This window comes from Salvelinus fontinalis, chromosome 35 (assembly GCF_029448725.1).
Source record: "Salvelinus fontinalis isolate EN_2023a chromosome 35, ASM2944872v1, whole genome shotgun sequence".
In the NCBI taxonomy this organism is placed as follows: domain Eukaryota; kingdom Metazoa; phylum Chordata; class Actinopteri; order Salmoniformes; family Salmonidae; genus Salvelinus; species Salvelinus fontinalis.
Genome location: NC_074699.1, coordinates 26,928,340 through 26,946,049, shown reverse-complemented (window position 1 = coordinate 26,946,049; position 17,710 = coordinate 26,928,340). Strand labels below are relative to the sequence as shown.

Below are 17,710 nucleotides of genomic sequence, written 5' to 3'. Positions count from 1 at the left end.
GCAAAAAGACAACAAAAGCTTTCAGAGGGAAGAAAAGCAGATGGCCCGAACTAGAAAATGAGCTTGAAGACTGGGTCAACACACAGAGAACAGACGGCCGAGGTGTTTCAACTGTGCAGATCCGACTGAAAGCCAAAACAATCGCCACCGCAATGAAGTTTGAGGATTTTAGAGGTGGACCATCGTGGTGTCTAAGATTTATGTGACGTAAAGGCCTGTCCATCAGGGTACGGACGAGTCTGTGTCAGCAGCTCCCTCCCGACTACGAGGAAAAAGTTTCAAACTTCCGCAAATTCACTGATGCAAAGATCGCGGAGCATTCCATCGGCCTGCACGACATCATAAATATGGATGAGGTTCCTCTGACGTTTGACCTGCCTCTCACTCGGACTGTCAACAGGAAAGGCGAATCATCCGTCACGCTAAAAACAACTGGGCATGAAAAAACGCACTTCACCTGTGTTCTGAGCTGCACGGCATCGGGAGAAAATGCCGATGCCGAGAAATGCCGTGCAACATCGGCTTCCACCGATGTTGATTTTCAAACGCATGACGATGCCAAAAGAAAAATTCCCGAGAGGAATTGTTGTGAAAGTCAAAAAGAAAGGATGGATGACGGAAGGCCTAACGCATGAATGGCATACGGAGTGTTACGGCAAGCGACCGGGAGGATTCTTTCACAAGAACAAGGCATTGCTCGTGTTGGACAGCATGAGGGCCCACATAACAGATTCTGTGAAAGAAGCCATTAAGAGGACAAACTCAATTCCAGCTGTGATTCCTAGGGGCACAACAAAGTATTTGCAGCCACTCGACATCAGTGTAAATCGTGCATTTAAGGTGGCGCTCCGTGTTCAGTGGGAGGCTTGGATGACAAGTGGGGAGAAATCCTTCACTAAAACGGGCCGCGTGCGAAGAGCAACTTATGGTCAAGTCTGACAGTGGGTCCTGACAGTGTGGAGCATTGTCAAAAAATCCACTATCATCAACGGGTTTAGAAAGGCTGGACTGCTGCGTGTTGAAGAGGGCAGCATGAGCTCAGCGGGGAATTTGCCTCTGGATGAAAGTGACGAGAGCGACAATGAAAACGATCCAACATCGGATGAAGCAATTCTGAGGCTATTCAACTCCGACACCGAAGGAGATGACTTCAGTGGTTTCAGTGCACAGGAGGAGGATAGTGACCAATGACTTTCTTGGTAGGCTACTGTTTACTGCTATTTTTTTAAATTTTTGTTACAAGCCGTGTTTCGTTAAAACCTATTTATTTTTGTTACAAGACGTGTTTCGTTTAAAAGCCTATTTATTTTTGTTACAAGCCGTGTTTCGTTTAAAGGCTGTGTAAAGTTCATTTGTTTCAATGTACCGGTAGGCACCTGCGGCTTATAGACATGTGCGGCTTATTTATGTACAAAATACATATATTTTTTTAATTCAGTGGGTGCGGCTTATATTCAGGTGCGCTTAATAGTCCAGAAATTACGGTATATGCAAATTGCCATCATACAAACTGAGGCAGCAGACTTTGTGAAAATTAAAATTTGTCATTCTCAAAACTTTTGGCCACGACTGTAGATGTACTACTGCAAACTAAAATACTATAGTACTACAAAGAGTGGTATGAGTGTGGCATTAAAGATAATGATTGTAATCCTACCTCATTCTTGACTATTCGAGATGACATGATCTTATCAACAACAGCAGCATCCTCCTCACTGGGGTTTTCCTGCAACATTGACAAGATGGAAACAAACCACTTTAACAGCCCCATGTACAACCTTCATACTCCACACACCAGTTTAATGTATTTTCAATGTATATCAGAATGAAGTATGGCCTTGAGATGCATTGTACTGCTATAACACACATATTAGACTAGATAGGGCTATGGTAGAGCAATGAAGAATGTAATCTAGAGATGTTTTGGTACTGTAGAACCTATCAGTCTTAACAGTGTTTCCCAACTCCAGTCCTCCAGTACCCCCAACAGTACACATTGTTGTAGCCCCAGACAAACTCACCTGATTCAACTCATTGGGGCTACAGCAAAAATGTGTACTGTTGGGGGTACTGGAGGACTGGAGTTGGAAACAATTGGTCTAGAACAACTGAATGTTATTGAGAGTTATTGATTGCTGCCTGGGCCAGGCCAGTATCTCCTCACCACAAACAGCTGCTGTGCTGGCTCTTTGCGTGCTGCAGCAGTGCTGGTCCTCTTGGCTTTAACCACGACCTTCACCTCCTCATCAGACACCCTGGCCTCTCCCTCCTCTGCATACTTCTTCCTCTTCACCTGGCGGTTCGACCGACGCGTCTACAGGGGGGTAAGGGAAACAGGTTAAGTATTACGGAGGTTCTGTATTATACAAATCAGTACAGCCAAAATATCAGTATAACTCTGTTCCTATGTTTTACTGGGTTAATATGTAGGCAGTCATCGAAGGCAGTCCTGTCTATTCTCAATAGTGTGTGTGCATGTGTCTGTGTGTTGTATGCACTCCGCAGCAATAGGTGTGACATTCAAGTGTGCTTAGTGTTTATTATTAGGAAAACACATCAGAGAGACCCTGCTAATGACAGCCACAGTTTAATGAGATACTAAATACCATTCAGTTGAAACTAATAACGTGTCTATGGATGAGAATAACCCAGGCTGACCATAAAAGACTCGGGCCTGCCAGGCTAAGTGGTCCCTCCTTCTCTGCCTGTCAGGCTGCCTCCCAGGCTGAGTGGTCCCTCCTTCCTTGCCTGTCATGCTGCCGCCCAGGCTGAGTGGTCCCTCCTTCCCTGCCTGTCAGGTTACCTCCCAGGCTGAGGGGTCCCTCCTTCCCTGCCTGTCAGGTTACCTCCCAGGCTGAGGGGTCCCTCCTTCCCTGCCTGTCAGGCTGCCTCCCAGGCTGAGTGGTCCCTCCTTCCCTGCCTGTCAGGTTACCTCGCAGGCTGAGGGGTCCCTCCTTCCCTGCCTGTCAGGTTACCTCGCAGGCTGAGGGGTCCCCTGTGGTGATGATGCTGTAGCTGTCTGTCTACTAACTCCACCACTTATAGTGCAACAGACAGGAATGGAGAATCATTCTAAATGACATCTTCAGACAGCTCTAATTAAGACTGGGTGGGGGGATAATGAGGATAATTATACCCACACATGGGCGGGGGGGGGGGGGGGGGGGTAATCCCCAGTCGCTCCATACTATGACACAGCCAGGGGGAGAGGGGAGTTAGGGGAGAGAGTAGTCTTTCATCCCCACTCACTGAATACTCTGTCAACTGGAACAGAGCAGATTGTCCCCCTCACTCAACACCAGTGTCTACGGATAAGGACTGTCCTCATGGTATAGAATAGGCCTACCCCTACACAATCCTCAGCTCTACCAACAACAGTAGTAAATTACATTGGAGCTATTCGTTCTTGAGTTGGTTAGGCCCTGAACTAACTCTGAACCACCCGGTGTACTTTGACTCCATACCACAGCTGTGATTCCTGTATTCCACTCAGCATCAGCATGGCCAACAAGAGAACCCAATGACAGGGACTCTCCATGGCTTTAACTATCACAACAACACTGTCATAAGAACCAGTCTATATGACATGAATCTTTAAACATAAAGGTCTGCGTTCTGCAGACTGAGGAAGTGGCCTCTCCATGCCTTTCAATAATAATACTACAATAGATAAATAAATATATTTGCCTACCCCTGCCTTAAACATCACAAAAACACTATCATAACAGTTCTGCAGCCATAAAGAGCCTGCATACTGTAGTCTTGGAGACATGGGGAGGGACTCCATGCATTTTAATAATCACAATAACACCGTCATAAGGCTTTTGCGTACTGCAGCTTGGAGACTGGGGGAGGGACTCACCGAGTCATCGTCTTTAAAGGATCTTTGAGGCGGACGCTCTTCATCAGACCCCTCCTCTGAAGACTCTGTCTTCCTCTTCTTCTTCATCCCTCCAAATTTAATGACGATTTTCCTGAAATAAAGATAACAGGACAAACTTTAAGGATCAACGTCTGTTAAATGAGATAAAAAATAGGAAAACTGGACTGTATTTTCTCCTCTTTCCCTCTGCTATGTTTCATGGAAACTGTCTCTGAATAATTGATGAAGGATAATATAAAGATTGTCCTTGCTGTGCTAAATAAATGACCTCAGAGTGTGTGCGCTGCCGTGCGGTGCAGTACAGTGTGCCGTGTTCCTCACTGCATCTTCTAAAGGCAAAAAGGAATTATTACACAAAGAATTATAATGAAGTAAGAATAGTTATTTTGTTTCACTGTTATTACCAGTCCAGCTCGGTTTATTTTTCCTCACTTAAAATTAATGATTTAATTGTTTCCATGGTTGCTTAATGCCTTATTAAATGCACTTTCATAACCTAGAGACAAATAGTGACTGATTCAAGTAGGCTGCAGTACATTTAAGTTATAGAACTTCAAAACATACATTTTTATGGGAAGTAACCATGCAGTACAGTATTAGCTACAGTATTAGCACATATTTTAAATAAATACTTTAGCATAGTGAATGACCTAACGACCTCAATAAGGGATTATCTTTTTTTAAATACATATATTTTTTAATCAATAATATAATAATGTCCCTCTTGGTTATTGTGTGAGTATCAGCTTCTAATATGTCCATAACTGTGGTGACTCAATATCTCATCATGTGCAGAATGCAGAGATATTTTTCAGGGAGAAAATATGCAGTGTGTGTGTGTGTGTGTGTGTGTCAGAGTGTCTGCAGACAGGGAAGATACATTAGATCTCTGCTATGTACAGTTTGAGAGAGACACAGATACAGTCTCTCTCTCTTGTGTGTGCGCCTGCCTGCCTGCCTGCCTGTCTGCCTGCCTGCCCGCCTGAATATCTGTTTGTCTGTGTGTCCGCCCCAGCCTGCTGTATTCTTATCAACATGTTTGTTGGATCAAAACAGAGAGATATAGATAGTGACTGAGCCTCCTCCTGTCATGCCCTGGCCTTAGTATTCTTTGTTTTCTTTATTATTTTAGTTAGGTCAGGGTGTGACATGGGGAATGTTTGTGTTTTGTTGGTTTTGGGTGTTTCTATGGTAAAGGGGTTGTTGGGTGTAGTATATGGGTTTGTGTTGAGTACATGTGTCTAGCGTTGTCTATGTGATACGTTTGTAGCCAGTGTGTGCACATCGTTGTTTAGCTTCACGATCGTTTTCTTGTTTTGTTTAGTGTTTAAGTGTTTTTGTTTCGTTTGCCTTCTTCGTTAATAAAAAGGAGATGGCTTATTTTCCTAAAGCTGCGTTTTGGTCCGTCAATCCTCCACACAATCGTGACACCTCCCTTCTCTGTCTCTAGCTCTCTGTCTTGCCACAGACGATCCATTATATTGACCAGATACTCAAGTGGTCGATCTAACAATGAAAATAAATGTCCTTAAAAATGGAAGGCAATCGGGAGGAGGCAAGATCAAGTGGGACCATTCTAGCCAATGAGAGGGCAGATACGTGTGTGAACAACAGGCAAAACTCCGATAAAGTGTTTTTTCTCAAAGATGCCGGGATGTCACATGTCCTCCTAATATCATTAGACTGGTAAAAACCTAAGCATTACCAAACTTCTATCAGATCAAATAAGCCACATCTAACATATTTTCTTTATTTAACTAGGCAAGTCAGTTAAGAACAAATTCTTATTTACAATGACTGCCCGTAAATAAGCCATTACATTTTTTGTTAACTAAATTTGACACTCCATACAAAAACTCCTCGTTTGGTGAGCGATATTTTTTTTTTTTACCGCCACCTGCTGGAGAAGACCGGTTTTAGACCCAGTTATCCCCCTCACTTCTTCCTCTCTGGTCTCGCTCTCTTTCCCCCCCCACCTCTTAGTCACCGCCTCCTGCCACCTACCTCTCTCTCTCTCTCTCGACTCTCCTCCATCGCTCTCTCTTCCAATCCCTTCATACCTCCACTCTTCCCCTCCCTCCCTCTATGGCTCAGAAAACACATAAACATGGATATGATTCAACCTACACAAAGAGCCAGTCCAAACTCCAAATCCCCATGCAGGCAGACAGAGACTAGCGTGGCTGGATCTAACAGGCTAATACTGTAGATGCGGTAAAGAGGTCAATTGAACTCAATTGCCATGGAATAGAGTGGGGGAAAGATCCCGAGTCTGCTCATTGCCCCCCAGCAACATTAACATACATTTAGGCTATTGTTTCTATGTGTATTTCACACTATGTTGAGGTAGAAATCAGAGTATCATGCTGTATGGATGTCAACCCCAACACATGTTCATGTCATCATCACCAATCAACTTCATTACAGTTAAAAACGACGTTGACTACCACCACCGATTTCTGTATACCAGCTATGCTAACCAGCTTATACGAGCGGGAGTTAGCTATGCTAACCAGCTTATACGAGCGGGAGTTAGCTATGCTAACCAGCTTATACGAGCAGGAGTTAGCTATGCTAACCAGCTTATACGAGCAGGAGTTAGCTATGCTAACCAGCTTATATGAGCAGGAGTTAGCTATGCTAACCAGCTTATACGAGCAGGAGTTAGCTATGCTAACCAGCTTATACGAGCAGGAGTTAGCTATGCTAACCAGCTTATATGAGCAGGAGTTAGCTATGCTAACCAGCTTATACGAGCAGGAGTTAGCTATGCTAACCAGCTTATATGAGCAGGAGTTAGCATTTAACAGTTACTTCTTTTAAGCCGGACAACTTATAAATGTTGTTCAGCGAAAAAAGCCAAATATATAAAAATCAGACATAAGTAAGTACATTGTGGGCCTGTTACAATACATAACTCATGACAGATTTGAGGAATATCCACTTTGCTAGATCCAATTTGCTGAATGTGCGCCAATCTGGTCAATGGAATGGTCTGCGTTCTATTGACTCCGTTACTGCATCCACATTTTGTTACGTTACTGTCACGCCCTGACCTTAGAGATCCTTTTTATGTCTCTATTTTAGTTTGGTCAGGGCGTGAGTTGGGGTGGGCATTCTATGTTCTGTTTTCTATGTTTTGTATTTCTTTGTTGGTTGGCCGGGTGTGGTTCTCAATCAGAGGCAGCTGTCTATCGTTGTCTCTGATTGAGAACCAAACTTAGGTAGCTCTTGTCCATGTGGGTTTTGTGAGTAGTTGTTTTCTGTTTTGTGTTGTTGCACCAGACAGAACTGTTTCGTTTCGTTCACTCTCTTTGTTGTTTTTGTTCAGTGTTCAGGTTATTTTATTAAATTACAATGAACATTTACCACACTGAATTTTTGGTCACCTTCTTTCCAGGACGATCGTTACAGTTATAGTCTTATTCAAAAATAGATTCAATATTTTTTTTCTCTTAGCAATCTACACAAAATACCCCATAATGACAAAGCGAAACCAAATTGTAATTTTTTTTGCACATGTATTAAAAACAAAAAACAGAAATACCTTATTTACATAAGTATTCAGACCCTTTGTCATGAGACTCGAAATTGAGCTCAGGTGCATCCAGTTTCCATTGATCATCCTTGAGATGTTTCTATAACTTGATTGGAGTCCAACTGTGGTAAATTAAATTGATTGGACATTATTTGGAAAGGCACACACCTGTCTATATAAGGTCCCACAGTTCACAGTGCATGTCAGAGCAAAAACCAAGCCATGAGGTCGAAGGAATAGTCCGCAGAGCTCCGAGACAGGATTGTGTCGAGGTACAGATCTGGAGAAGGGTACCAAAACATTTCTACAGCATTGAAGGTCCCCAAGAACACAGTGGCCTCCATCATTTTTAAAAGGAAGAAGTTTGGAACCACCAAAACTCTTCCTAGAGCTGGCTGCACGGATAAACTAAGCAATCGGGAGAGAAGGGCATTGGTCAGGGACGTGACCAAGAACTGTGGTCACTGACAGAGCTCTAGAACTCCTCTGTGGAGATGGGAGAACCTTCCAGAAGGACAACCATCTCTACAGCACTCCACCAATCAGGCCTTTATGGTAGAGTTTCCAGACAGAACCCACGCCTCAGTAAAAGGCACATGACAGCCCGCTTGGATTTTGCCAAAAGGCACTTAAAAACTCTCAGGCCATGAAACCAAGATAGAACTCTTTGGCCTGAATGCCAAGCTTCACGCCTGGAGGAAACCTGGCACCATCCCTACAGTGAAGCATGGTGGTGGCAGCATCATGCTGTGGGGATGTTTGCCTCGATCTTGACTGGTCTCCCAGTCCCTGCCGCTGAAAAAGATGAACGGAGCAAGGTACAGAGTAGAAGTTGACCGATTATGATTTTTCAACACCGATACGGATACCGATTATTGGAAGACCAAAAACCCGCTACCGATTAATCTGCCGATTTTTTAAATTTATTTGTAATAATGACAATTACAACAATACCGAATTAACACTTATTTTAACTTAATATAATACATCAATAAAATCAATTTAGCCTCAAATAAATAATGAAACATGTTCAATTTGGTTTAAATAATGCAAAAACAAGGTGCTGGAGAAAAAGGTAAAAGTGCAATATGTGCCATGTAAGAAAGCTAACATTTAAGTTCCTTGCTCAGAACATGAGAACATATGAAAGCTGGTGGTTCCTTTGAAAATGAGTCTTCAATATTCCCAAGTAAGAAGTTTTAGGTTGTAGTTATTATAGGAATTATAGGACTAATATCTCTCCATACGATTTGTATTTCATATACCTTTGACTATTGGATGTTCTTATAGGCACTTTAGTATTGCAAGTGTAACAGTATAGCTTCCATCCCTCTCCTCGCCGCTACCTGGGCTCGAACCAGGAACACATCGACAACAGCCACCCTCGAAGCAGCATTACCCATACAGAGCAAGGGGAACAACTACTCCAAGTCTCAGAGCGAGTGACGTTTGAAACGCTATTAGCGCGCACCCCGCTAACTAGCTAGCCATTTCACATAATCTCGGGAGTTGATAGGCTTGAAGTCATAAACAGCGCAATGCTTGAAGCATTGCGAAGAGCTGCTGGCAAAATGCACGAAAGTGCTGTTTGAATGAATGCTGGTGCCTACCATGGCTCAGTCAGACTGCTCTATCAAATCATAGACTTAATTATAACATAATAACACACATAAATATGAGCCTTAGGTCATTAATATGGTCGAATCCGTAAACTATCACCTCGAAAACAAAACGTTTATTCTTTCAGTGAAATACGGAACCGTTCCGTATTTTATCGAACGGGTGGCATCCATAAGTCTAAATATTCCTGTTACATTGCACAACCTTCAATGTTATGTCATAATTACGTAAAATTCTGGCAAATTAGTTCGCAAAGAGCCTGGCGGCCCAAACTGTTGCATATACACTGACTCTGCATGCAATGAACGCAAGAGAAGTGACACAAGTTCACCTGGTTAATATTGCCTGCTAACCTGGATTTCTTTTAGCTAAATATGCAGGTTTAAAAATATATACTTCTGTGTATTGATTTTAAGAAAGGCATTGATGTTTATGGTTAAGTACACGTTGGAGCAACGACAGTCCTTTTTCGCGAATGCGGTACTGCATCGATTATATGCAACGCAGGACACGCTACATAAACTAGTAATATCATCAACCATGTGTAGTTATAACTAGTGATTATGATTGATTGATTGTTTTTTATAAGATAAGTTTAATGCTAGCTAGCAACTTACCTTGGCTTCTTACTGCATTCGCGTAACAGGCGGGCTCCTCGTGAGGCAGGTGGTTAGAGCGTTAGACTAACTAACCGTAAAGGTTGCAAGATTGAATCCCTGAGCTGACAAGGTAAAAATCTGTCGTTCTGCCCCTGAACAAGGCAGTTAACCCACCGTTCCTAGGCCGTCATTGAAAATAAGAATGTGTTCTTAAATTACTTGCCTAGTTAAATAAAGGTGTAAAAAAAAATAATAATGGCAAAATCGGCATCCAAAATTACCAATTTCATATTGTTATGAAAACTTGAAATCGGCCCTAATTAATCGGCCATTCCGATTAATCGGTCGACCTCTAGTACAGAGAGATCCTCAATTAAAACCTGCTCCAGAGCGCTCAGGACCTTGGACTGGGGCAAAGGTTCACATTCCAACAGGACAACAACCCTAAGCACACAGCCAAGACAACACAGGAGTGGCTTCGGGTCTCTGAATGTCCTTGAGTGGGCCAGCCAGAGCCTGGACTTGAACCTGATCGAACATCTCTGGAGAGACCTGAAAATAGCTGTGTAGCAACGCTCCCCATCCAACCTGACAGAGCTTGAGATGATCTGCAGAGAGGAATGGGAGAAACTCCGCAAATACAGGTGTGCCAAGCTTGTAGCGTCATACCCAAGAAGACTCAATGCTGTAATCGCTGCCAAAGATGCTTCAACAAAGTACAGAGTAAAGGGTCTGAATACTTATGTAAATGTGATATCAGTTTTTTATTTGTAATACATTTTCAAAAACCTGTTTTTGCTTTGCCAATATGGGTTATTGTGTGCTGATTGATGAGGAAAAAAATATTGAATCAATTTTAGAATAAGGCTGTAACCTAACAAAATATGGAAAAAGTCAAGGGGTCTGAATACTTTCCGAATGCACTGTATAAGTCCATGCTAAGACTCCTGTGTCTCTTCCCTCGTCCGAACTTCGTTACCTAACTACAAAAAAGGAAAACACAGTGGCACATCCATCTCATTGAACTGTGAAATAGAGTCCTTCACAGGTCCAAAAACATTGACCCATTCGAAATGGACCTGGGGCTTTCCCATCTGGACCCGATATGCATAAATATATATTTTGTATATAGAGACCCCTTCCGAAAGGACCCGAGGACAACTAGACCCGTTCCATATAGACCTGGTCGTCCGATCCGAGTGAAGGAAGCAGCAGAAAAGTATATTTTTAAAGCTACTTTATTAATTAACTGGAGCAGATAAAGCGCGAGGGAGAGGACGTAAAGAGAGGTGAAGCTCGGGCATGGGCTTTGCTGTGTGTGTAGGCTACTGAGAGTGTGAGCGAGTGACAGGAACAGGGAGGTGGGAGGATGAGACAGCAACCAACCAAGCAGACTCGCACTATAGTAGACTAATAGCTGCCATAGATAGGTTATTTATCATCCAATATGATTATGTAGCCTGTCTTGACTTCATCAAACTGCTAGGCTAATTGAGAATGCATGTGCTTTCTCGTCCTGCACAGTTAAACAACAACAACTCCATTCAGAATATAAAGTAGCAGCTTAGCTGTTGGCTCTTGGTCGTTGTAGCCTATCATTCTCCTTTCATTTTTAATTACAGAATTTGAATTCCATCTTCCATTGATTAAATATCTCCTAACACGGAGGCTCTATGGATGTAACCTATTGCCGCTTTGATGACTTATGATTGGCCAACAACAACAGTGGCACGTTTAGCTTGGGGTCCCGGATTGGGTCTCGGGTATTCGGGTACAGGTGGATCTGGGAAGACCTCTACTGTGAAGTCCTCAGCCTAGACATGTACCGTATATGTCTGTATATGTTAGTATTGTACAGGCCTATGTCTGTACTCTATGTCTGTTCTGAGTGCTCTAAACGCCCTACATAACCTGAGATCAGACACACCGAGATAATACAACAGCTCCCTCATTCCCGGGGCCGTACTCCTGTCTTCTCTCTGTGTGTGCTCCTGATCATTCCTCCCTCATTCCCTGTCATGCACATTATCTCTCACCTTGTCTTCCTCCACCCCTCTCCTCCCCTCTCCCCTCCCTGTACCCTCACACAGCAACAGAAGCTCTCTAGCTCTGTCTGATACGCTCCAAAACACGGCAACGCTCACACGAGCAGACACGCAGTAAGTCGATTCCTTCTCACACAACACCAACTACTCTGAAACAGGTACTCACACATACACACGCATACATAGCTAACTACAGTGCCCTCCGTAATTATTGGGAGGGCGTTTATTACTTTGTCTCTATACTGCGACAGTTTGGATTTGTAATCAAACAATGACTATGAGGTTAAAATGCAGACTGTCAGCTTTAATTTTAAGGTATTTTCATCCATATCGGGCAAACGGTTTGAAATGACAGCATTTTTGTACATAGTCCCCCCATTTTAGGGTACTAAAAGTATTGGTAAAAATTAACTTATGTGTATTAAATGTAAGTATTTGGTCCCATATTCATAGTACACAATAACTACATCAAGCTTGTGACTCTACAAACTTGTTGGATGCATTTGCTGTTTGTTTTGGTTGAGTTTCTGATTATTTTGTGCCCAATAGAAATGAATGGTAAATAATGTATTGTGTCATTTTGGAGTCACTTTCATTGTAAATAAGAATATAATATGTTTCTAAACACTTCTACATTAATGTGGATGCTACCATGATTATGGATAATCCTGAATTAATCGTGAATAATGATGAGTGGGAAAGTTACAGTTATACAAATATCATACCCCCCAATAAAATGAATTTGTCTCAATACTTTTGGTCACCTAAAATGGGGGTACTATGTACAAAAAGTGCTGTAATTTCTAAATGTTTCACCTGATACGGATGAAAATACCCTCAAATTAAAACTGTCAATCCGCACTTCAAACTTGTTGTCATTGAGTTCAAATCCAAACTTTTGGAGTATAGAGCCAAAAGAAGAAGAAATGCTTCACTGTCCTAATAATTACAGAGGGTACTGTATGTGCTGTGACAGTGCTTAGTTAAGCGATAGAAGACTCCCTCTGGGCTTATGCTCCAATACAGTACAGTGGAGCCAGGAAAACCAGCCAGCCAGTCAGTCCTCCAGCCAAACACAGCCAGTCATTCAACCAGCCAGGCATTCACACTGCCTAGTGCTTACAGCCATGACCACGGCCTAGCCTGTCTCAGTCACACTAAGCTGGCCTCGGCCTCACACACTGGTTCTCGGCCACACGCCAGGCTAGGTCTAGGATAGGACACACACTATACTAGGTCTAGGATACACTATCCCCTCTGGACATTTCCCACTAAATCAGGACTGATATTGGCTCTGGTGGTTTAGATGGAGACAAAGGGAGAGAGAGGGTGCTAGAGAGAAGGTATGAAACATACACACAAAACCACACAGTTATCTATACAAATAACCATGCATTTATGTGTACACACAAACACACTGTGGTCTGTAGGAGGCTGAGCGTTTCTCCCACTGTCTGTCAATACTAGAGCTTTCATGGTCTCCTTGAACATGTAGTGTTGTTGTAGGACTGAAACCATCTTTCTCATTTTACTCCTCCTCCTCTGGATGATATTACACTTCCACAATGACACTTTGGGGTTGCCTGGCAACGCGCCCCAGGGAGTATAGTTGGCAGCGTGGGCGGTGGATGTGACATCACTTCCTGTGAGTGGCAATGGCGCAAATGCTCTACTCTGCTACGCAATGAGCAGCTGAGGAGAATGTGAAACGGCAACAAGACCCCTCTAATATCAAGGAAATATGGACAACAGAATGTTCTCCCACACAGGCAGGGCTGAAATACTGAAAGAAAGAAATACAGCAGTTTCATCATTCATCATGTATCATCAGACAGTAGGCCATACTATATTCTCTCCTATAGACGTGTTGGTTGTTTAGCAACAAAACCAACGCGTGTGCAACTATGGGGCAAAACAGGCAGGGTTGCCTTAGATTGTTGACAACACGTAACTATATTTCATTTCCAATGTTTATTGAAAACATAAATACATTTGCACAAAGAACACTTATTGTCTCTCAAATACATTGTTACAGATGTTTGTTAGCTAACTAGCTAGCTACTTTTATCCATATTAGCAGCGACATAAAATCAGTCAAAACAAGACATGGTATCCAGAACAAGATGAAACTAGCTGAAACGAGTCACCTGCGATTCCCCACATGGCAGCTTCTTGTCATTGTTGCTAGCTATCTGGCCATCCAGAATCACAACAACACAAGGCCTTCTGCCCCATTGAAGCGTGCACATGGTTTCCGTGACGTTGTGAGCTAACCCATCTATAGCAAGACGCACTTGCTTTATCTTAACCTAACGAGGCCATTACAAGGCTATCAAACCATGCTGCTGACTGTCAATGGCATACTGGACTATAGCAACCCCCCCCCCTTCAAAACCACCATATCTGACACGTAAACCAACAAGATTACTAAACTGTGAAATTAGTGACACTTCTTCAGTTAATTTTACTGTGAAATCATTGATTTGAGAGAGAGGGAGGAAGCATCCAATGGGTTGGCAGCTGTGATGTGCATCAGTGTTGTTGGAATGTATATGGAGGTTAAGTAAGACCTCAGAGAGCAAGACAGAGAGCATGATGGGAGGATGAGGAGGAACGGAGGAGGAGGGAGGAGGAGGCGTGACGCAGACACACACGTGGAACTCATCCCACATCACACAGGCTTTACAGCCTCAGAACCCAACCAAGGCCACAGACTGGCTTTATACAGGCCCACCCACAGTTTACTACTAATACCACCACTACAGACGTTTCATAGGTATTACAGTTGATACATACACAGGGACGCACCAACACACGCACATAGAGTAAATAACAGACCAATAGCACTATTACTGAAACAACACAGGCACCGATCAGGCACCCAATACTTAAGTTAACTACAGCGGTGCCATCTCTCATCTTATTTCTCTCTACGTGTCCTTCTCCTCTCAAGTCCAGCTGTCCCCTGTGTGGTCGGTGAGTTAGGCCATCACTCCAGCAGACAGGCTAGATAGTCTGATGGAGTATTACAGTGATTCCCAGAGAGAGCTGTACTTCTAGTTCTAGCAGTGGCCCCATTTGGCTCCCACGAGCAGATCCTCATCCTGCCTGGTGCCTAATAACCCAGCATTCTCCTCTTCTCTCCATGCTCAGCCCCCCAGCACTGCCCTGTCCTAGTTGGCACACCACCCACCATTCTGTGTGTGTGGAGAGAACAGTGTGACAGCATTTTGTAGGCCGAGGGCACACGGACATGTTCCAGGATCCCCGTGAGGAGTGAGGATTGAGAACTTGGGATAGACCAACCTATAGGTGCCAGTGTTACCCCAAGTTCACTGTAGCCAGGGCCGTAACTACATATGAAGACACAGAGGTCCTCAACATGTAAAGTGTTGGTCCCATGTTCCATGAGCTGAAATAAAAGATCCCAGAAAGGTTCCATACGCACAAAAAGCTTATTTCTCTCAAATGTTTACATCCCTGTTTGTGAGCATTTCTCCTTTGCTAAGATAATCCATCCACCTGACAGGTGTGGCATACCAAGAAGCTGATTAAACAGCTCAATCATTACGCAGGCGAACCTTGTGCTGGTGACAATAAAAGGCCACTCTAAAATGTGCAGTTTTGTCACACAACACAATGCCACAGAAGTCTCAAGTTTTGAGGGAGTGTGCAATTGGCATGCTGACAGCAGGAATGTCCACCAGACGTGTTGCCAGAGAATTGAATGCTAATTTCTCTACCATAAGTCGCCACCAACGTTGTTTTAGAAAATTTGGCAGTACGTCCAACCAGCCTCACAACCGCAGACCACGTGTAACCCCACCACTCCAGGACCTCCACATCCAGCTTCTTTACCGCCGCGATCATCTGAGACCAGCCACCCGGACAGCTGATGAAACTCTGGGTTTGCACAACTGAAGAATTTCTGCACAAACCGTCTGAAAGCATCTGAAGGAAGTTCATCTACGTGCTGGTCGTCCTCACCAGAGTCTGACCTGACTTCAGTTTGGCGTCGTAACCGACTTCAGTGGGAAAATCCTCACCTTAGGTGGCCACTGGCACGATGGAGAAGAGTGCTCTACACGGATGAATCCCAGTTTCAACTGTACCGGGCAGATGGCAGATGTTGATGTTGTCGTGTGGGCGAGCGTTTTGTTGATGTCAACGTTCTGAACAGAGTGGTCATTGTGGCGGTGGGGTTATGGTATGGGCAGGCATAAGCTAAGGACAACAAGCACAATTGCAATTTATCGATGGCAATTTGAATGCACAGAGATACCATGACGAGATCCCGAGGCCCATTGTTGTGCCATTCATCTGCTGCCATTACCGCAAAGATCAGAAAGTTTATATTCTTGACTCTGAATGAGTTCTAATCACACCTGCCTCTTTGAGAATGAGTGGAATCACGAACAGTGGTTTGTTTGTTTGTTCCCCTGCATCCTACGGATTTTCCTCCCTGATTCCCCCCCCTGATTTTCCTCCCTGATTTACCTATCTATTGCAGTAACGTTGAAGGGCTCTGGCTAGTGTTACTAGCCAGCTAAAAGGATGCAGTAAGAAGCGATGGTTAAAAGGAGCCTACCTAAATAGGCTACTAAGTTCTCATATTAACTTTGCTATACAGCGAGTAGGCTACTTAGACAGACAGTGATGTGGTACTCAGTGGTGAGGCTAAGGCAGCCTGAAATGCATGCAGGAGGAAGCAGAGGAGACAGAGAGAGAGAGGAAGCAAGTATAGCGAGAGATTAGTATGGTGGTTCCCAAACTTGGGGTCGGGGCCCCAAGTAGGGTACCTTAAGAAAGTCTAAATTAATTAGGGGTGTAACGATTCATCGATACACATCGGTCCTTGATTCAAATGTTTATGATACGACAGCGTGGGTCAGAAAATCGACTGAAACATTACGATTCATCGATTCACTTACATTTTTTGCTCATACTACTTTCTTTCTACCTTTCGAAAACACCTAATATTTTGTTACAACTGATGCGTCCTCTCCTTCAGTGTGGAACTAAGCATGTAACTGTGTTGACAGTTATTGAACTACAAGTCATTTTTCATGCCAAACAACCCTAGGGAAAAATCAGTAGCCTAGTCAAACTGCGCACTGTGTCCAGCCTGCACGCTGACAAACGCGAGTTAGGCGGCATGTTCCTGTTCTTGCACATCTGCCCGGCACCTTCAGCATTCAAATGCTAAAATGGCTTGCATGATATTAGGCTTTATTAGTTGAGTGGCAACCGATGTCAATTGCTATCTATGCACTGTTGAAAATTTTGTTTTACTGGAATAAAAGAAAGCTACTGCAAACAACACTCATCTGGCTATACCGGCTTACAATCTATTTTATCTTGATTGTTCAGGTTCACCATCAGCAATAGTTTTGGTAGTTTTGCTTTAAACAATCACTGTACAGTATATGGTATTTTTTATATACCGAATAAAGTTGATAATTTCATAACGAGGAATCACTTTTGCGAGGCGCACTGCATGCCAAAGTAGGAGGAGAAAAAAAGCAAACTAAAAACTTCAAAATGGTAAAAAACATTCGATTTTGAGATGGGGGTGAAATCCAAAGTTATCCTATATATTCATTGGCTATGTCATTGCTAATTTGTAAACGATAAATATTGCTAGATTACAGGCTCAAACATTTCATCTGCATAAATTACGAATTAATTAGTGGGTGATAGTGATTTCAGAATCAAAAGGTGGACAAAAACATAGGCTATATTTCTCTCCTAATCTGATAGTGGGGTGGTTGTGTCACGAGCGTCATCTTGAAAATGACCGGACCAAGGTGCAGTGTGGTGAGCGTACATTTTTCTTTATTTTTTAAATGTCACCAACAAAACAATAAACAAAAACGAACGTGAAGCTCTGTAAGGCTATACATGCATTAAAAGAAGACAACATCCCACAACTAAGGTGGCAAAACAGCCTGCCTAAGTATGATTCCCAATCAGAGACAACGATAGACAGCTGCCTCTGATTGGGAACCACACTCGGCCAAAAACA

The 17,710-nt window shown here is 43.3% G+C and overlaps 1 protein-coding gene across 10 annotated transcripts in view; it reads right to left on the bottom strand.

Moving 5' to 3' along the window:
- LOC129834648 (chromodomain-helicase-DNA-binding protein 9-like) overlaps positions 1–17,710 on the bottom strand; it is a 168,647-nt gene that overhangs the window by 64,445 nt on the left and 86,492 nt on the right. For all 10 annotated transcript variants that reach the window (XM_055899833.1, XM_055899832.1, XM_055899835.1 and 7 more), the window contains 3 exons: positions 3,863–3,974; positions 2,165–2,314; positions 1,658–1,726 (listed from right to left, as the gene is read on the bottom strand). In XM_055899833.1, coding sequence (XP_055755808.1) covers positions 1,658–1,726; positions 2,165–2,314; positions 3,863–3,974 — 331 coding nt within the window. The remainder of the gene's footprint in view (positions 1–1,657; positions 1,727–2,164; positions 2,315–3,862; positions 3,975–17,710) is intronic.